Source organism: Lissotriton helveticus, chromosome 3_1, assembly GCF_964261635.1.
Source record: "Lissotriton helveticus chromosome 3_1, aLisHel1.1, whole genome shotgun sequence".
NCBI lineage: Eukaryota > Metazoa > Chordata > Amphibia > Caudata > Salamandridae > Lissotriton > Lissotriton helveticus.
Window position 1 is genome coordinate 436,693,973 of NC_136061.1, and position 22,356 is coordinate 436,716,328.

The 22,356-nt window shown below is 45.0% G+C and overlaps 1 protein-coding gene across 1 annotated transcript in view; it reads right to left on the reverse strand.

Moving 5' to 3' along the window:
- Positions 1-22,356, reverse strand: part of NDUFS1 (NADH:ubiquinone oxidoreductase core subunit S1) — a 779,390-nt gene that overhangs the window by 486,365 nt on the left and 270,669 nt on the right. The window contains exon 8 of the mRNA XM_078680296.1: positions 27-212. Within this exon, the coding sequence (XP_078536422.1) occupies positions 27-212 (186 nt within the window). The remainder of the gene's footprint in view (positions 1-26; positions 213-22,356) is intronic.

The window sequence follows — 22,356 nt, forward strand, 5'->3', positions numbered from 1 at the left end:
CAGTTAACATCGAAAGCAATGCCTACCTTGTTTCCCATGGACGGGCAGTGAACGCGTAAGGCTTGGATGTCAGAGCCCCGACTGGGCAGATATCAATGACGTTGCCAGAAAGCTCAGAGGTGAACATTTTTTCAATGTAAGTGCCAACCACCATCTCATTCCCTCTGCCAGTAGTGCCCAAATCATCAACACCTGCAATTTCACTGGCGAACCTGGAAGATGACAAATCATTCAATTAATATCATACATTAAATGTGTCCTATTCATCAACACTAAGCTTGGTGGCTACTGAAGTTCAATCAAGCCCTGACTTTTTCTTGAACTGAAGAAAGGAAAATGCTACTTTCCCTGTAAGCATTTGTTTGTTTAATGTAGTGATATAGATTCACATCCTGTGTATACTCCTGCCATTTTGTGTTGGGCTCGAATGTTGCAAGTTGTTTTTCTTTAACAAGTATTTGAGTCACAAGGTCTTGTTGACGACTCCTTTGGATGTAGATGTATAAGGTCATTGGCTCCATTACTAGACTGTTTATCGTCCAAAGGTGAGGTTAAGTATGAAGTAGTATGTACAGGAATAAAAGTGACCATGCAAGTTGAAAGAAGAATTCATTAAAAGGAAGAGTTCTGTACCAAACACTGGCTCCCAGGAAGAAGGGTGGGCGCATGTGAATCGACAGCACTGCATGCAACAAACTATGCTTACAAGGGAAGTAACATATTACATTTGTAACATGTTTGGCTGCAGCTATACATGCTGTGCATAGACTGAAATGAAGTACTCCCTTAAGCGGTGGCTAGCTAGTGGATGGTGCAGAGGTCTGAAAGAAAGTCTTAAGAACAGCTTGAACAACTCTAGCTTGCTCTCTTGAATGTCTACACAATAATAGTTTGTAAAAGTGTGTGGGGTGAACCATGTGGCAGCTTCACAGATATATGCAAAGGGTATGTCCCCAAGGAAAGCAAAAGTAGCTCCCTGCTTGCGGGTGGAGTGTGGTCTAGGCCAAGAAGATAGGGTTCTTTTAGGTTTAGTATTACTGGTCTGGATGCATTTACCAATCCAGGTTGCGATCCCTGATTAGAAACGATGTGTCCTTTATGAGGATGGGAGAAAGCTACAAACAGCTATGTGTCTTACAAAAGGGGCTGGTCATGTCATTTTTAGACATATGAGCAAAATACATCCCGCAATTTGTCATGCTTTTCAACTCGGAGCCATCCATAGGTGAACAAAAGAAACCTTGATTTTACATTTATGCACTTTGACGCTCGGAGAACTTGTGACAGTATTCAGGAGTCTATCCATCTCAGAGTTTTGCTCGCAACCATTGTGTTTCATGTATAATCAACAGTAGCAACACTATAGCTTATTACAGAAGAAGAAAAGAAAGGTGTGAGACAAAAACAGAAAAAAGAGGGGGGCGGCAGCGACTGGTTCCGGCACCATCATATGTAAAAAGTAGACATTCTTCTAGGGCATGGGCGTCAGGCACTTAAGTGAGAACCTCATATGGGGTAAAGAGTTATTCGGTCCCAGCTTTTCATGGTCTTTGCCTACGTGCATGTAGGAGGTGAGTGAGGGGCATCTACATTATCTACACTTTGTAAAAAAAAAAAGTGCCAATCACTGGGGTGTCAGATATGCGCAATGTAATATAATAAAATTTAGTACGTTTAAATTTGGCATTACCGGCTACCTCGCGGACCTGTGCAAATATTCCCGTCCACTCGCCCTCTGTAAGCGGGGCATTCAGCTTCCCACCTATCTTTGGTTTGAGAGAGCTGGATAGTACGATCTGCTATTAGGGATTTATATATATATGCAAAATTAATCCTCTGGTGGTACCTCGGCCAAGAATTAAGGTCCCTACCGGTTCGTCTGGAAACGAAGTCCACATCTCCCAGGCCGTGTGTGTTATTTTTGCATACTGCAAAAACTGGTAATCTGAGACCTCTTGGAACATAAAAAACGTTCCATTTGCATAGAAGTCTCTGGCCGGCAGACAGCCCCCTTCGTACCACTTCGTAATATTCATTATCGTTTGGATTTGGTAAAATCCCTGCAACCATTGCAGGGAAGTGAGGACAATGTTAAGGTTCCAGATAGAGGCAGGAAGTACTCAAGGAGGGAATACTCCTTTGAGATCCTACAGGAAAACTTTAAAACCAAATTTTGAAGAGAGAAGGGTGTTCCCTGTTCTGCATGTAAGCCTCAATAGCCGTTAGGTGTAGCCTGATTGAGGTGTAAACCAAACCCGACTTTTGAAGATGCAGGAGGAGAAAAATAATATCCTGCACTGTGGGGGCGCATTGATTACTGTTGTTAAAGGTTTAATAATGCACAAAATGTTTCCATTTAGCTCAGTAGCAGGTGCGTGTAGTGGGCCTACGGACTTTTTTTTGGAGTATGTACATGCACTCCTGCAACAACCCAAGCTCTATGAGCCAAGATGGCTGACTTGACGTGCTTCATTGCTGCCCCCTTTGTGGAGACAATAATCCTACTGCATCCTGCACTTCTTGTATAGGCTGAGATCTTAGAAATATTGGTGCCTGGACCACTGATTGACTGAGGTACTATAGGGTCCACTAGTGAGCGTTTCACCAGCTCAGGAGGTGAGATCTGCCCTTGGTTTGGGCTGGAGGAACGGTGGCCTTGGTTGGTGTGGCGGCCCTAGGAGATGGTATTAACGGGGAAGAGTGATACACCAGCATCCTGGCTGTGGAGGTGCCCGGTCTGGAACTGCAGGGGCGCTGTGACAATCCCCTGCTCCGAGACAAGACACAGTGAGGACTAGCGGGGGATGCCCCAACCTGATCGTTGTCAGACCATGAAGGCAAGCTCCAAAAATGGCAACCAGCGACATGGAGATGGTCTGGAGGCAAACGCAACTCCAATTAGGATGGGCCCTCGAAACTTTAACGATTGCCAAACTGGGACAATCCGGCAGGTGGCTCGAATATTGGAGCCAGCCTGTAGCAGGTGAGCGAGTGTGGAGCTTTGACTTGTGGCGAGGGACTGACACTACATGTTGGGAAGATTTTATCCATGTGCCAGGAGAAGCAGAAGCTACTACAAAAGGGGGGTTTGACTGTGCATAAGAGTACTGACACAGCTGCACCTAGTTATTCCCTCCCTTCTGTCTTTTCCTCCTTCTGTGTCTTCCTCTTCTGCAATTAGCACCTTTGCCTTACCAGTAAAGAATATAGGACACCAGGGGCCAGGAAGGATTCCCGCAGCCAGGCTTGCACTCAGTTGTATCAGCTCATGCACTTAATCCATCTACTTTTGCTGCGCCCCTAAGGGGACTGCCTACTACATATCAAGAGTACCAGTCTGACACAGCACTCTCAGATACCAGTGATTACCCTTCCACCTGGCTGCTGTCCATATGTTGTTATTTTGGCAGGTGTTCGCTCACTGTCGAACCCCCTGAAGAATAATTTACTCAGCTACATAAGGTGTATGACTGGCTGGCTAACCACTTGAATTTTTATTTTATGTGCAGGACTATAAAAACAATTGATTAGTATGTTGTGGGGCCTTGGTTGGCCCATTCATGAAGACCATCCAAGGGGACTGCGTTATTGTGAACTACAGGCATCCAATGATTGCGAGGAAAAGTCTGTCCTGGCATACCCACACCCTTGCAAAGAATGGTGCTGTATCTATTCTTCCTCTTGGCTTCTTTTACAGCCCCCCCCATCTTGAGCGACATGCAGTCCTGTCCAGTGCCCACCAGCTTGTATACTCCCTGACAGTTGTAATATTGGCTGTTCTAACCAATTTGCGCCAGTAGCAAATCTTGATGGCCAAGATTGACAGCCCATAGGCCCCCAGAATCTGCTTGTATGCATTGGATCTAGAGAACAGTTTCCAGGGTACTCCGGTGTGGGTGCGCAATAAGTGGACTATGATGTAACCCCTTGTGCTCCTGCTACCAGGACCATCACAGCCAACGCTCATCTTTTAATGCCCAGTCCTTCTTTGCCTTGTGAAGCTTAGGTGAGGGAGCAGTAAACTGAAGAAATGAGTGCGTTGCTCTGATTAGCTGGAATGTAGCTGGGCTCGAAAGTAATATCTCGAACCCAGACTGGCTTCCTTTTAAAAATAATGATGACCTCGTTGCTTTTCAGGAAACCTGGGCATTAGCACCTACTGTATGTAATGGTTTCTCCTGCTATTCCAGCCCAGCTATTGCTTTCCCCGCGGTAGAGCCAATGGGGGCTCTCTATGTGGGTTAATCTCTATCTTAGACTCAACGTGTCAATTCTGAACACGGGTAGCCCGCTTATCAGGCTTTGCTTATCCGTGATATTAAGAGCTCCATTTGTTTTTATTTAGTTCATTTTTACAATAATGATTTTTCTAAGTCCTACAAGAGTCTGTTTCATGAGCTTTTTGAATTTATTGCAGCGTTAAACTCCTTAGGAATGGGTAATCCCTCCAAACTGCATATTTTACTCTGTGGGGAAAGACGGGAGGTGAATCTGTAGACCCGGGCTCCCAAAGCTCTAGAATCGGACACTACAGCTTCTTACAGAAGAAGAAAAGAAAGATGTGTGACAAAAACAGAAAAAAAGGGGGGGGGGGGAGGCAGCGACTGGTTCAGGCGAACAAGTTACTTACCTTCGGTAACGATATATCTGTAAGAAACAGTGGTTAGTATTAGATTCCTTACCTTAGAATATTCTCGGGCGTCAGACTGGATCCGGAAATTTTTGCGTAGCAGTACCCTTGCACGTCGGTAGGCGTCGTCTGCGGCTCCGCGTCCGTCGTCGGCGTCGTGGGCGCTGTGATGACGTCGGAGTACTTAGACGCCGCCTCCGCATGCTGACGTCAGTTCTTAGACACAGCTTTTCTGCGCCAGAAACGCAGAGCCATGTTAAAAAACCAACACTGGTGCCATTGAAACTAGGGCCCTGAAAGGGGATGACCCTAACCCTAGATATCAGTTTGCAGAACGGGGAAGATGTGTGGGGCGGTAAGGAATCTAATACTAACTACTGTTTCTTACAGATATATTGTTACCGAAGGTAAGTAACTTGTTCATATGAAAGAAACAGGTTAGTATTAGATTCCCTACCTTAGAATAGATACCCCAGCAATACCAACCCCGGTGGTGGGTCTGCAAACCAATAATCACACCAGAAAGTCCTGGAGGATGGAACGGCCAAAGAAGCCATCCCTCCGGACTTGGCTGTCCAGGCAGTAGTGTCTTGCAAACGTGTGCAGGGATGCCCACGTAGCTGCCTGACAGATGTCCTGCAAGGGGACTCCCCGGCCCAGGGCAGTGCTAGCCGCCGTGGCCCGAGTGGAATGGGCTCTCAGCCCAACAGGAGGCTCCTTCCTCGCCAAGGAGTAACATGCCTTGATACACAAGACGACCCACCGAGAGATGGTCCTCTTGTGCACCGCCCGTCCCTTCTTAGCGCCCACGTAAACAACAAAGAGTTGGTCATCCACCCGGAACTGGCGTGTGCGATCTAGATAGAACGAAATCGCACGTTTTGGGTCCAGACGGTGGAGCCGCTCTTCCTCTTTAGAGGGATGCGGAGGCGGAAAGAAGGTGGGCAAGGTGATAGACTGCCCGATGTGGAAGGCCGTGACGACCTTGGGTAGGAAAGATGGCCTAGTCCGCAACACAACCTTGTACGGATGGACAGAAAGGAAAGGGGGTTTAGATGAAAGAGCCAGGAGCACACTTACTCTCCTGGCAGAGGTGATGGCAACCAGGAAAGCAGTCTTCATAGTAAGAAGGCGGAGAGGACAGTTGTGAAGTGGCTCAAAGGGAGCGCACATCAGAAAGGTAAGAACAAGGTTCAAGTCCCACTGAGGCATCACAAACGGAACAGGAGGGAACATGTGTGTGATGCCCTTCAGAAAACGAGTTACAATAGGGGACTTGAACAAAGAAGGTTGATCAGGCAGCCTTAGAAAGGCTGAAAGGGCAGAAAGGTAGCCCTTGATAGTGCCCAGAGCAGAGCCCTGCTGGGCAAGAGAAAGAAGGAAGAGAGGAACCTCAGAAAGAGGGGCAGAAAGTGGATCCACAGCCTTTGCTGTGCACCATGCCACAAATTTATTCCACCTGCAGGCGTATACCGATTTTGTGGAGGGACGCCTGGCTGCCAGAATGACATTACAGACTTCAGGAGGCAAGTCAAATGGCCTCAACTGTCGCCGCTCAATCTCCAAGCATGGAGGTGGAGACTGGACAGGTTCGGGTGGAGAACCGTCCCCTGCTGCTGCGACAGAAGGTCCTCCTGAAGAGGCAGACGAACCGGGGGATCGACCGACATACTGAGTAGCTTGGGATACCAGTATCTTCGTGCCCAGTCCAGAGCCACAAGGATGACTTGGGCCCGGTCGCGTTTGATCTTCTTCAGCACTCTGGGCAGGAGTGGTATAGGCGGAAAGGCATACAACAGACCGCAACTCCACTCGCGACGAAAAGCGTCTCCGAGCGAGTGCCACCTTGGAAATTCCAATACGCAGAACTGATGACATTGCGCGTTATCTTCGGTGGCGAATAGATCTAACCACGGCTCTCCCCACTGCTGAAAGAGGCCGTGCGCCACGTCCGAGTGCAGACGCCATTCGTGATCCATCATGCACCGACGGCTGAGCTCGTCCGCCCTGGCGTTCAGAGAACATGCCAGGTGTTGAACCACCAGGGCCGTGCCCTGATGTTCCAGCCACTGCCAGAGGCGCAGAGCCTCCTGGCATAGGGTCCACGACCCCACCCCGCCCTGTTTGTTGCAGTAGCACATGGCGGTGGTGTTGTCCGTGAACACCTGCACTACACTCTCCCGGACAGAGGGGAGGAATGCCTTCAGTGCTAGACGAATCGCCCGCAGCTCCAAAAGGTTGATATGGAGCCGGGACTCCGCCGGAGGCCAGAGGCCTCTGATCTCCGCCTCTCCCATGTGGCCTCCCCAGCCCTGGAGGGACGCGTTCGTCACAACCACGTGCTCCGGTTGGGGAAGGGAGAGGGATCTGCCGCTGACCCAGTCCGTGAGCCACCACTGCAGCTGTCTCGCAGTGCCCTCCGAGATCAGGACATGGTCGGATAGGTTGCCCTGATGCTGGGCCCACTGAAACTTCAGGTCCCACTGCAGAGCCCGCATCCGCCACCGGGCGTGATGCACCAGAAGGATGCAGGAGGCCATCAGCCCCAGAAGCCGCAGCGTCAACCTGACTGAGACCCGGGATAAAGGCTGAAAGAGTGGAATCAGAGCCTGAATATCCCGAACCCGCTGTTCCGGAGGATAAACCCGAACCTGCGCCGAGTCGAGAACCGCTCCGATGAAGAGGAGCTTCTGAGAGGGACACAGGTGTGACTTCGGCACATTGATGGAGAACCCCAGGAGGAGGTCTGCCGTCGTCTGGAGGTGGCTGACGACTGTCTGGGGCGAGCCCGCCTTCAACAACCAATCGTCAAGGTAGGGTAAGACTGAAACCCCTAACCTGCGCAGATGAGCTGCCACTACCGCCATCACCTTTGTGAACACCCGTGGGGCGCTGGTAAGGCCGAAGGGGAGCACGGTAAACTGAAAGTGCTCTTGGCCAACCGTGAACCGCAGGTAGCGCCGGTGGGCCGGCAGGACGGGGATATGGAAATAAGCGTCCTGCAAGTCCAACGCTACCATCCAGTCTCCTACGTCCAGATCAACCAAGACCTGAGCCAGTGTCAGCATTTTGAACTTCTCATTCCGGAGGAAGCCGTTGACGTTCCGTAGATCCAAGATAGGGCGTAGGCCCCCTTTGCCCTTCTAGAGAGACACCCAGGCATTCTATGATGTCATGGTACATTCTACTTAGTGGAGAACAGTAGAGAAGTCATTTACTACACATCCTCTTTCCTTAGGGAATGACAGCAGAATAGAGAGAAAGATAGGCATGATACCTCAAGTATAACATTTGCATGAAAGTACAAAATGAGATACACAAATCTAATAATGTACGACATGAGGTATCATTAGCATGAGCAGAAATACAATAAGATGCTAAATTTACTACTTCATGCCTCATCCCCCTCCCTTAAGGAAACAGCATGGTTTAGATGAATGAAAACCAAAGCAGCAAAGAAAGGTGGTCCCACTCACCACCTCCCCATACATGGGTACACCACAGGGTAGGCACCCTGGTAAACAAAGATGACCCTTGGGAGAAATACAACATATCCAATAAAAGATAAAACAGTTGTAAAATTCACTCAAGATCACCGGAAGAGTGTGATCCCCAAAACAGAAATACACCCAAGAACACGTTCTTGAAAAACCCAAATGTTCCCTGATCAAGGCATGCTGACACAGAACAATTATAAAGCTTCTCACTCAAAGTCCCACAAACATGAAACCCTTGGCCACGAGTTCCAAGCAGGTGGACTTCGACTGGAGCCTAGTGCCAAAATTATCTCCAGCCTAAGAAAAGGGAATAACGCAGAGTACTAACCCTGTAAATTAGCACAACCTCTCCTAAATAGGGTACACAGCAGGATAGTTAGTCACCCTGGGAACTGAAATAGGGCATTGACTACCCACAAACACGACCACCTCCCCAAAGTAGGGTACACCACAGGAAATTTACACTGGGAACTGATATGGGCATTGACTACCCCGAAACACTACCACATCCCCAAAGTAGGGTACACCACAGGAAATTTAGACTGGGAACTGATATGGGCATTGACTACCCACAAACACTACCACCTCCCAAAAGTAGGGTACACCACAGGAAATTTACAATGGGAACTGATATGGGCATTGACTACCCACAAACACTACCACCTGCCCAAACAAGAGTACACCGTAGGGTTAAAAGATGTTGCCCTAGGAAACATTCCAGTCACAATAGCTACAATACACTTTCCATACTGACCTCAAATACACACAATAGGGCAAACGCACCAGAAACCTCCACAAAGATAATGCAACCACAAAGATAATGCCCAAAAGAGCACACTCAAACATGCACTGGAATACTACTTGCTACAAAAATAAATAAATAACTTGAGCAGGGACGCACTCAAACGTGAACTGAAACGCCAAGTACTACAAAATAAATAGATAAATAAATAAACAACTTGGGCTCCGGTGAGCGATCTCTCACCCGGGATCTGTACACAGCTGTTCGCGGTCATAGCTGAATCTTGCAACAAGATGAGATATCTGAAGGAAAGTCGAGAGTTCTACTACGCACCCTCTCCAACTGATACCGGTCTCACCGGTTTCCTACTCGTGATCATCACAGGAAGTTCCATGTGTCTGTTCGCCAATAGCGTCCCAAAGTCGATAAAGAATGACTCACACATTGGTAATACGAAATACAATGTCCTCTGTGTGATGAGGCATGAAGATACGTTGCAGCCGGTAAACTGAATGCTTCGAGAAAAACGTGGTTGGCAGACGAGAGCTCAAAGTAAGAATTCAAAGTAGATGTGCTGTAGCCGAGCACAAAATGGCGGCACGCTTCATGACGCGGCGCTGTGTGGCTCACGGCACGCTGTTGCATGTAAGCGTCCCTGAACAGCTGCAAAGAACTAGAGGAGAAGAACGTCCCCATATATTCCTCCTGCCTCCACGCGACACCAAGAGGCTGGTAAAGTGCGCATGAATGGGGTTTGAACGTAAACCAAGTGCACCGGTTTGCCATGGTGCTGACTGAGTTGAAAGAAGTCACAATTTTTAAAGTAAAACACTCTGTGGTTTGGACAGCAAAAGTTCACGATGTACAGCACATGAATGAGCGGTCCCTAGGAGAACAAACACATATTTCAACCTCACTAGTGTTTACCAAAGACGTTGCTTAACACATTAAGACGCTCGTCAGATAATTAGGGAAAGTGTCCAATACATCCTTAGATCCTCTCTGACACTTCACGTGTAAACGCCAATCTTGACACGGAGGGCAAACTCATTGAGGTAAACATGTAAAAAAGGAAGCTGCTGGTAGGTCTAGTACCACAGGCAAAGCTGATCACGCTGGCACACACTTTACTCACAAGACTTGTTGTCAAACTGCGACGCTCCCAACGCAGGACCCAGATAGGGCAGTTCAACACAGCAGGGTGCGCAAACCTGTTGTGCCACTGAGAAACGTGATGTTGGAGAGACTGAAGCAGCAGACTTTGAGATGACAGTAGAGTCTTTGGTGATGGCATAAGAAACGCCCAGGTTGCAGGCTGTCCAGGTGGAACAGGACACTGGTGGGGTTAGCTGAGGCGTTACTTTTGAGTTTTATTTGACATGTTGAAAGTCCTTAATGTCCTTGTCTCTTTGTCTTAAGGTTCCTTTGCTCCTTAGTTGGCCTTCCTCCTTAGTTCACACGTAGGTTCATCCTGTTCACAATCGTCGCCAAGTTTTAGTAAAGGAAGATACACAGTCCAGCTGTATAGTTAGATAATCCTTTATTGTATATTCCTTCTAGGATAGATGAGTAGGAGAAGATAGGAAGTACAGATGTAACCCCACCAGCAGCAATCTCCAAGCAGCTCAGCCTGAGTTGACTAACTGATACTGTGAGCCAGAGAGACACCCAGGCATTCTATGATGTCATGGTACATTCTATTTAGTGGAGAACAGTAGAGAAGTAATTTACTACATTGGGCCCTCCCCCAAGTGCCAATTTTACCCTCCGAACTGAATCTAGAATATATCTCAGATAGTATTAAACTGGCACACTCCTTTTCTGGGTGAGTGTGTTGAGTAATAGTGAGGCAAGTTTTAATGGGGTCTAAACAGAAATAAGGGTTGAGGCAAAGAAATAATGCACCTGCTTTCACAAAGCACGCGCATACATTCGTTGTAACTGTGTTTCAGACACTACAAGATGGCCGCCGCTCTTTTTTGATGCACAACACGGCAAATTCTGGCGCCACCCGGTTTGCAAATTAAATCCAGGTGCAATCAATTTAAGAAAGCATGGGGTATATAAACAAGGAGGGCTGAGACATCACCATTGAGATGCTGCCCTGCGTGTGATGCGTTACTCTGAGCTGGCCACCATGCCTTTCTCTGGTAAGTCAATAGATAGGCTCTCATAACTTCTCCAAGTACTTTTGGCTCTTTAATAACTTGATTTTGTCTTTCCATACTAGTTTTTTATCAATAGTATATTCTATAGTACTTCAAACAAAGTTTTACAAGTATTAAGTTTACAATGCATACATTAGTGACACTGATTTTGGTGTCTATTCACCATTAACAACATAAAGATTACCTCCAGTGATCCCAATTCTTTACACTCCAATTGTGGGCTATTTCTAGCATCAGGATACAAAGTTTCAGCCACTTGCCATCTTTTGAGGGTATTGCATCCAATACTAGGGATGAATTATGCTCGTTATAGTATTTTCTGTATATTTAATTCCACTGTCACTGTATAGACACAGATTTGCTAAACTGCAAAATAATACTCCCATCATGATATGTTGAGGTCAATAGCTAGTAAGACTTAAAGACCAGGACATAGAACTCTGAGTAACTGGGACATGTGAACTGTGCAGAGACAAAGCCAGGTTGAACTAGTGAGAAGAATTGTTTTTATGCGGAAGAATAAGTATACTGACCCAGTCATTGAATTTCTCTCTCTCTTTTGTTATTTTTATTTTTTTATTCCCAATTTATAGTATAACAAGACCAAGCACGAACAAGCATTGAAAATGCAATAGGTCTCGCAATAGAAGAGTTTAACTTTTTTCGTTTTGCAAATGGATGAGTGGCGTTGCGTGGATGAGTGGCGTTGCGTGGATGAGTGGCGTTGCGTGGATGAGTGGCGTGTGAGAGTGGCGTTACGTGTGAAAGTGGCGTTGCGTGTGAGAGTGGCGTTGCGTGTGTGAGTGACGTTGCGTGGGTGAGTGGGGTTGGAATGCAATAGGTTTCGCATTAGAAAAGTTGTAGTTATTGGTCTTGTAAATGACATAATTTATTTATTTTTTCGTTGTTAAATTTGCTAAATTGATGGCTTTGTCATTTACAATGCCAATAGTTATAACTTTTGCGAATGTGACACCTATAGCATTTGGAATGCAACATGTTTTGTATTTACGTGACTTATATGGCAGCTCTGGTCGTTATGCTACATCTCTAGATAGTTTTATCTTTCGCAAATGTGACACCTATTGTAACACAATATGTGTTGTGAGGGTGAGTGAGGGTGAGGGGTTGAGGGTGAGTGAGGGTGAGGGGTTGAGGGTGAGTGAGGGTGAGGGGTTGAGGGTGAGTGAGGGTGAGTGAGGGTGAGGGTGAGTGAGGGTGGGTGAGGGTGAGTGAGGGTGAGGGGTTGAGGGTGAGTGAGGGTGAGGGGTTGAGGGTGAGTGAGGGTGAGGGGTTGAGGGTGAGTGAGGGTGAGGGGTTGAGGGTGAGTGAGGGTGAGGGGTTGAGGGTGAGTGAGGATTTTGAGGGTGAGTGAGGGTGAGGGTGAGTGAGGGTGAGGGTGAGTGAGGGTGAGGGTGAGTGAGGGTGAGGGGTTGAGGGTGAGTGAGGGTGAGGGGTTGAGGGTGAGTGATGGTGAGGGTGAGTGAGGGTGAGGGTGAGTGAGGGGTTGAGGGTGAGTGAGGGGTTGAGGGTGAGTGAGGGGTTGAGGGTGAGTGAGGGGTTGAGGGTGAGTGAGTGAGGGTGAGTGAGGGTGAGTGAGGGTGAGTGAGGGTGAGTGAGGGTGAGTGAGGGTGAGTGAGGGTGAGTGAGGGTGAGTGAGGGTGAGTGAGGGTGAGTGAGGGTGAGTGAGGGTGAGTGAGGGTGAGTGAGGGTGAGTGAGGGTGAGTGAGGGTGAGTGAGGGTGAGTGAGGGTGAGTGAGGGTGAGTGAGGGGTTGAGGGTGAGTGAGGGTGAGGGGGTGAGTGAGGCTGACTGATGAAACCCCTCTCTGATACTTGTTGATCTACTTCTGGGAAAGCTTACCTCCACCAGACAACCCAGTGTGTGCTGCACAAGAAGTGTCCTCACTCTCACACTTAATTTCCTTCCCTTGGGCCCACAACAGGGTCTTGACCTCCAAAGAAATCAAAGTGAGTCACTGTCACTGAAAACGTGCGGATTGCATAGTGCTGATGCATCACGTGCTTTCTGTTTCCACCATGTTTATTTCCGTCCCTGCTTGCAGTGCAACGCTCTGCGCTTATTTGTGCCCGTGCTCTTCTTCACAAGCCTGTCACATGCCCCCCTTGCTGTTTTTAAGTTCTGTTTCTCAAATGTCTCGGGGGATTAGTACCTTTGAAGGCTTGCACTTGAGGGGGTGCGCTCAAAATTCATAATCCCCTGAGAAATGTGCCTAACAAAGCACGGCCGGGGATGTGCACAACGCTCCGGGACAGGCGTCTTCATCTTGCGGGGAGCAAGGCTGTGTGCGAAGAATTTCGTTGCTTCGTGAAGGCAAATAACAAGCAAATTGGCCCATTGGGGAAATGAAGTGTTGTAAAATGACCAAGAGTGTGTTGTTAGAATATTAAAGTAACTGTTTGGTATTATCGTATTATCCTCTTTAACTCTTAAGACTGGGAGGAGGAAAGGAGGCTTCGAGGAAGTAATGGAGTGAGTAAAGGTTTTCTTCCAGGAATCATAATACGCCCACAATGCAAAAGTAAATGACAAGCTGCGAACAAAGCATCCGAAAGCAGCCTAAAGGGGAGAAAGGAGGGGTGAGTGTAAGCCGAGGTCACACGGCGGGCAGGGGAGGGGGCAGAGCGAGAGCGGCATGTGGGTGTGAAGAAGCCGGGCCGGGCAGGGGAGGGGGCGGAGCGGGGAGAGCGAGAGCGGCATGTGGGTGTGAAGAAGCCGGGCCGGGCAGGGGAGGGGGCGGAGCGGGGAGAGCGAGAGCGGCATGTGGGTGTGAAGAAGCCGGGCCGGGCAGGGGAGGGGGCGGAGCGGGGAGAGCGAGAGCGGCATGTGGGTGTGAAGAAGCCGGGCCTTTGAAGTGAAGCTAAGCTTCACTTCAAAGGTGTCGGAGGAATGCGGGCGGCTGTGCACGCGCTTTTAAGCTCAATGCACATGCGCATTGAGCTTAAAAGTCACGGGCACTGCAAGGAATCGCCACGATTCCTTGCTTCGTAGTTAAAGGTTGTTTAAGCCGCAATAGGCTCGCAAGCTCGATGCGCATGCGCATCGACAGGCGAGACCTAAAAAACAGGTATTTTTTCTATAAATGAGATATAAGTTCTGGGTTTGTCTGAGTTTTTAATTTTATTCCTGGCAATTTGTATATATATTCATTGCGGATAATAGAATGATTTTATCTATTCGCAGCAATACAGGCCCAAACAGACTAGAGACAGGGATAACTGAACCTACATGAGTTACAATTTTGCGAGTTTTTCATCACGATATAAAGGTAATAAGTGCATGTCTTTTTTTAAGAAAATAATGAGCCCAAAAGAATGAGATTCCTGTATACCAAGTTTGGCCCTATGTATAAACTTAAAAAGAAGTCAATAGGACATATCAGTAAAATCCCAAGTCTACTAACATGCTCAATTGAAAATCTGTAGAAATCCAGATTTGGAGGGTACTAAAAAGGAAAAAGTCCTAATGTGATGAAGTTGATTCTTCAACAAACTATTTGTTAGAATTAATGTGATATCATGTGTCTTTTTAGAACTTAGCCTATCTTGCCGCATTTAAGAAATATTACCAAGGTGTATTGGCTGTTGACTATCACCCAATATTTGAGGTATGAATTTATTAATGCTTGATGAAATTCTTTTGGTTTTATGTTATTTTGATTACCAAACATTTACATGTTTCTTCTAAGTATCAACTATCCTTGAAGCCTAACAAAGTGTACATGCGAGCACCAAAGTAATTGATATTTTTTGACATTTTTTAATGTGTGAGGAACAGTGCTTCCTTCTGTTCTGTCGATCTCCTCAAGAATGAAACAATCAGTCAAGAACTTTTTCGAATGAATACGCCAACCAACTTGGATCTATTTAGCAAACGCAAAAAGCTTAGTTATTTTATGGCTTATCCCATATTTTTAACTCATGTTTTTGTATAGATGTTAATTAGTGTATAATTGTTTTATGTTTCACCCTTAGCCCTGAAGAAGTCTCAATGTGTGAGACGAAACGCGTCGGCTAAGAAGAGAATCCATTTGTGATCTTGGATTTTTTCCTGACTTGTATTATCACAATAAAGAACTTTGGAAAAAGCAACTTTCACTGAAATCCGGACTTATTTTTACAAGACGATATACTTTGGCATGTGTTATGGACCTTTGAAATTGTTTAAGAAAACACTTTTGGATGGGTGCTGATTCCTTATCGTTCATTGCAAGTTTTAATAGGGGAGTAATGGAGGACGGTCTGTGTCTGGATAAGGGGATCTCCAATCCCTGGCTGAAATATGTATGCGAATCCCCGATTGATATTGGTCTTCCTGAATTGTTTAATGCCCCTGGTGTTAATACTAAGACCAATAAAAGAGTAGTCAAGCAGATGTTTGCTAAACATAACCTCCTCGTAACAGATTCAGGGGGTCATCTGAATACATACCATTCGCCACTATTACTCCTTTTTCTAAACAGTCTGGAGCACAAAGTAGGTTAAAGGGCCCTGAGGGCCGGGAGCCCCAGAAGCTTGCCATTTTAAGATTGTTCTTACGAGAGGGTGAAAGTCAGAGGACCCAGACGCACTCATCGAGACAAGGAGCACACTGGATTATGTCCGAACAAGATGGCGGAGAAAAACAAGCAACCAACAGAGTTGGTGAACATGTAGAGGAGTCACCGAGACATCCTGACTGGAAAGACTTCTTCAAACAAAAACAACTTACAAAGTTTGAGCCCAACACCTTGGCAGGAGTATGCACTGCCTTTGTATATACCAGCACACAAGCTATGAACACAGCAATTTCAATATAACTTTTGGAAGGGATTTAGACGGGAAATTTACAGGCAACTGCAGCTGAAGAAAAGGTTCAAGACCAACACCTCTTCAGCTTCATGAAGGAGAATTGGTATATTTCTGTATGAGAGCTACAGTGAACTGTGATTCAGTGTAGCTAACTGCAGGAAAGGTAGTTGAAGGCAATTGTGTTTGAAATCACACTCTTTACAACTCATCCCTTGCTATTCTACTACATTTCAGTGCACTCACACACCCACACAACCAATTACATATCCAATCACACATCTGCTCTTAATCCATATATCCATTGATACACTTACTCTACAGTACATCCACTCACACACCAACTCACTTAATCAAACACCCACTCACTAACCCATACAGCCACTTACAGTCAAGTCAGTCATACAGGCATTAAGAAACCCACTCACACGAACATACAGCCACTGACACACCCCCCCTCACTCACTAACACAGCCACTCACTCACACAGCTACTAACACACCTACTTATACACCCACACAGCCACTCACACACTTACTCACATACCCATACAGGCACTCAGACACCCACTCTCACACAAATACACACCGTCACATAGCCAAACACATATTATGTTAGAAATAGTATCACTCCGTCGTACACAGAGAATGCTATTTTAACTTTTGTAGTAGCTTGGTATATATGTTTAACACTCACTGGATGATGTCATCAGTGATGTATTTTCAGATGTAAGGTCTGCTATAGGGGTGACTTACATATACTGCATGCAGTGTCAGCTAGCATGGCACAGAGGTGTGCCGTGTCATCTCTTCACTTATGTCTGCACCATGTCACGCAGCGTGCAATGGCAGTTTACATGGGTGATGGGTCCCTTAGGGTGGAACTATACATGCTGCTGCCCTTAAGGGACCATCTTTAGTGCCCATGCCCTCAGTACCAGGGGTACCCTTTACTACGGATGTACAGGGGTAACAAAGGTATTGCAAACTGTGGGAACAATTGCACATTGTTAGGGAAATAGATCTGGCACTGGGGACCTGGATAGCAGGAACCCAGTGCACGTCTGTCAAAATTGCATCAATTACCAGGCAAACAGTGGGGTAGAAATGTCAACAAACACGGGCAAAGCCAATAGGTCTCGCTTTTGGGCCCCACTGGCTTTGGCAATTCTTTTTGGCCATGTTGAATAGCATGCTTTTGGAAACGTAGTGAAAAAGAAAATAAACATAGCATTAGCCTTCTGTCGGCTAGTACCTAACAAATCATAAACTGTGAGTGAGTCTTGTAGTTAAGTGGAATTGGAGGTGGATGGACTATTAGATGCATTAAAGTGATTAACTCACATACTTCGCAACTATTTCAACTGAAGGAAATGCTAAAAAGATATATATATTTGATAGATTGATAGATATAGATAGATATAGATAGATAGATATATATAGATAGATAGATATAGATATATATATATATATATAGATAGATATATATATATATATAGATATATATATCTATCTATCTATCATCTATATATATATATCTATATATATATAGATATATATAGATATATATATATAGATATAGATTCTATATCTAGAGATAGAGATAGATTCTATCTCTAGAGATAGATTCTATATCTAGAGATAGATTCTAGAGATAGATTCTAGAGATAGAGATAGATTCTAGAGATAGATTCTAGAGATAGAGATAGATTCTAGAGATAGATTCTAGAGATAGATTCTAGAGATAGAGATAGATTCTAGAGATAGAGATAGATTCTAGAGATAGAGATAGATTCTAGAGATAGATTCTAGAGATAGATTCTAGAGATAGAGATAGATTCTAGAGATAGAGATAGAGATAGAGATAGAGATAGAGATAGACAGACAGACAGACAGACAGACAGACAGACAGATAGATAGATAGATAGACAGACAGACAGATAGATAGATAGATTTATATATATACACACACACCTCCTTTCCCGGCTGTTCCTGGTTTTCAAAGTCGCGGCGAGCCTCTGTGGGTGCCGGACACCCTTAAGATCACGGTCCAAATCTCTCCCTTTTGCGAAGAAATACACAGGCTGCTCTCTGGATGCTCAAGTGTTCTTTATTTAAGGCACAAAATCTGGTAGCTGCCTACCGACGCGTTTCGCCACTAAGGCTTGGTCACGGTACAATCCATATGTGCTAGGTGCTATTTACATACCAAAGTAATTTGCATAGAAACAGGACTAGTTTTGCTCACTCTGCTGAAAATTAGTGACAGACATTTTGGAGTGGTGAAGAGTTTCTCATATCTCACACGTTGTCACGATACTTCACCCAACTGTGTATTGTAAACATTTATATATAGGTTTTGCCCAAGTGGGCTAGTATTAGTCATTGTTACAAGATAAACATGATTCGTGTTTCATCCATCAAATCTTGCCCAAGTGGGCGTGTAAAAGTCTGTCCAATGTCCACCCAGTGGGTAATTTTATCGTAGACAACATTAATTTATGTGTTAATGCTCAATTCCATAATGTCCCAGGATGTTTCACTGGATCCTGAATTCCTGTACAAAAACAATAGAGAAAATAGCAAAAAAATGTGCATAAAAATGATTTAAAAACCTTCATACTCCTCAATATATACAAGAATTAAAAACATTTTTTTACAGAGGTAATTAGACTGGGTTCTTTTCACTGGATCATTGTCATAAATGGACTGCTAGTTCTTCACTGCAATTCATCCCGATAGGCTGTAGTGTTTCGAAATCAATCATAAATCTGGATTCCAGAATTCTTAATTGACGGAGTCTATCACCCCCTCTCACGGATTGATTGACTGCATCTAACACAACATATTTGAGTAAATTGTCGTTTTGATTATGGTACATCTTAAAGTGACGAGCAACTGGGTATTGTTCATTATTGTTCCTAATTGCTCTTTTATGCTCCAGTATCCTGATTTTTGCCCTGTGTTTCGTACTGCCAATGTAACATTTTTCACAGGGGCAGATTAAGCAATAAACACAGAATTCAGTGTTACAGTCAAAGGGCCCTTTGATTGTAAACATTCTAGAGCTATTGGGTACCTTGATTTTCATACAGTTGTTACTGCCCTTGCAGGCCTTACACTTCATACAGCACTGAAAACCACCTAGACTAGAATTTTTAGAAATCTTTCTTGTTGTTACTGCATTTTTGCTTAGATCATCCTTCAGTGATTTCCCTTTTCTGAAGGTTATCTGAGGGGTCTCTTTCACATGTCTGCTCAGGAAAGCGTCAGTAGTTAAGATTGGCCAATTTTTTGTCAAAACTTGGCGAATCCTATAAGCTTGCCCCGTTGTTGGGAGAGAAAGAGGATACGGTGAGATTCATCACTACCTACTCGAGGCAAGCTTATAGGATTCGCCAAGTTTTGACAAAAAATTGGCCAATCTTAACTACTGACGCTTTCCTGAGCAGCCATGTGAAAGAGACCCCTCAGATAACCTTCAGAAAAGGGAAATCACTGAAGTATGATCTAAGCAAAAATGCAGTAACAAGAAAGATTTCTAAAAATTCTAGTCTAGGTGGTTTTCAGTGCTGTATGAAGTGTAAGGCCTGCAAGGGCAGTAACAACTGTATGAAAATCAAGGTAACCAATAGCTCTAGAATGTTTACAATCAAAGGGCCCTTTGACTGTAACACTGAATTATGGGTTTATTGCTTAATCTGCCCCTGTGAAAATGTTTACATTGGCAGTACGAAACACAGGGCAAAAATCAGGATACTGGAGCATAAAAGAGCAATTAGGAACAATAATGAACACTACCCAGTTGCTCGTCACTTTAAGATGTACCATAATCAAAACGACAATTTACTCAAATACGTTGTGTTAGATGCAATCAATCAATCCGTGAGAGGGGGTGATAGACTCCGTCAATTAAGAATTCTGGAATCTAGATTTATTATTGATTTCGAAACACTACAGCCTATCGGGATGAATTGCAGTGAAGAACTAGCAGTCCATTTATGACAATAATCCAGTGAAAAGAACCCAGTCTAATTACCTCTGTAAAAAAAAAAAATATATAAGAATTTTAATTCTTGTATATATTGATGAGTATGAAGGTTTTTAAATCATTTTTATGCACATTTTTTTGCTATTTTCTCTATTGTTTTTGTACAGGAATTCAGGATCCAGTGAAACATCCTGGGACATTATGGAATTGAGCATTAACACATAAATTAATGTTGTCTACGATAAAATTACCCACTGGGTGGACATTGGACAGACTTTTACACGCCCACTTGGGCTAGATTTGATGGATGAAACACGAATCATGTTTATCTTGTAACAATGACTAATACTAGCACACTTGGGCAAAACTTATATATAAATGTTTACAATACACAGTTGGGTGAAGTATCGTGACAACGTGTGAGATATGAGAAACTCTTCACCACTCCAAAATGTCTGTCACTAATTTTCAGCAGAGTGAGCAAAACTAGTCCTGTTTCTATGCAAATTACTTTGGTATGTAAATAGCACCTAGCACATATGGATTGTACCGTGACCAAGCCTTAGTGGCGAAACGCGTCGGTAGGCAGCTACCAGATTTTGTGCCTTAAATAAAGAACACTTGAGCATCCAGAGAGCAGCCTGTGTATTTCTTCGCAAAAGGGAGAGATTTGGACCGTGATATATATATATATTTATATTGTGTATCCAAACACATTTGCATTCTGAGATGATTTAAAATATGTATGGAGTCAGATTACCAGAGGCTGGCAGAGCTGCTGTCTCTGGTTTAAACCTGCCCTGAGGTTGCCACATATATTTACAAACAGATCTGTCTTACTTGTTGTGTTTTCCAAGGCAAACAAGGTGACTCTAGACTTTACGATTGGCAGAGTGCACGCCCACACCGTCCCCACAAATACATTAAACGCTTTTAACATAAGCCTTTTTTCACCAGTCCAAACGTTTATCATTGAAAGTAGGGACACTGCTGGTCTAAAATAAGGTAACGTAGCGGAGAGCTACTACAGGCAAACTCCATACAGGCTTGGCATTCGGGACAGACACAGCAGGAAAAAAAAGAACATGTTACTTAGACAGTTCTGAGATTTAGCGCCAAGCAATGATTCCCACCCCAACCCAACCCAATTTAGCAATATAGAATAATTCATAACATAAACATACAATTTTTAGATCCCGAGAGCCTCTGGAAGGTAGGATTTTCAGCAGACAAATTGGCTTCATTACTAAACGTTAATGGCTAGCTAGCAAATATGTGAGGGTGCCGCAAAACGAGAGGACAGAGTGGAGCGCAGCGCTACAAATCCGCTGCACACTGACGGAAAGGCTAGTGCTACGGTGGGAGGTCTGAGGAGAACTTCTAGAGCTACAGCAGCTTGGAAGTCCACTCAGAAGCTATCCAAGCCCCGTGCTGAGTCCGGGAAACATGTTAGGATAGCGCCAAGAGCCATTTCAGACTTTCTTTTTTGGGGGGGGGGGGCGTATACAGCAGACATTTGAAAGTAAGTAAAAGTGCTGCCTTCAAATGGTAACATACACGTGTGGAAGAAAAGTCTAAGCAAGAAATGACCATTTGCAAAAAAACATTTAAAAAAAGGCATTGGCAAGGCCAATAGGTCTCGTCTTGTTGACCTACTGGTTTCTCAATGCTTTAATGAGAAAAAAAAGGCTTAACGACGCAACCTATGCTGGTGGCATGCGTGGACATGCATCACCACGCATACAAGCACCTAAGACATGACCGAGGCATTTTCTTTTCATCATTTATCGATCAAAGGTGGCAGACGGCAGACAAAAGAAATCGTTTTATTGTTGCAAAAGTGATTTTTTTATATGTGGATCAGTCCAAAAGCAAAGTTAAAAGGACTGCAAGTATCAGGAAACAGTGGAGGGTGAGAATGAAGCAACTGGGGGAGGCGTGGGGGGAGCAACAAAGGCGGGCAAAATCGTTTTTTGGACTGCGGAGCAGCCTGGAAGCAGATGACAGCTGACTGGCCCTCCCTCCTCCTCACAGATCCTTTGCAATGCTACACCAACAGTGCCAAGCTTTGCAAGGGAGCACAATGCTTGCATGGCAACTCCAGAGCAAAAGGAAGTGATAGAAAAAACCTGGGTTTATTTTCTGCTTGGAGGCGAGAGGGTAAAAGAGTAAAACGAGCGGGCAGGGTGCCAGTGAAAAAAAGATGCGATATGTAAACACGCAACAACGATGATAGGGTGGGAAGGCAAGTAACAAGAGGGAGAATGGGGTGCAAACAACGAGGATGGCCAGAAAGGGAATAGACAATTAACGGGGGTGGTAGCAGGATGCAACAGGGGAGAGGAGGCAGACTGCAAACACCAAATTAAAATGAAACAAGTATTGTTAAAGATTATGTTTGGCGTATGAGGCGGCCTCTGCTGTACATGGCCAAGACAGCCTCAGACATACGCCACACTTTGTTAAAGATGAAGTGCAGCATATGTGTGAGGCTGTGTTGACATGCACAAAACGGCAAATAT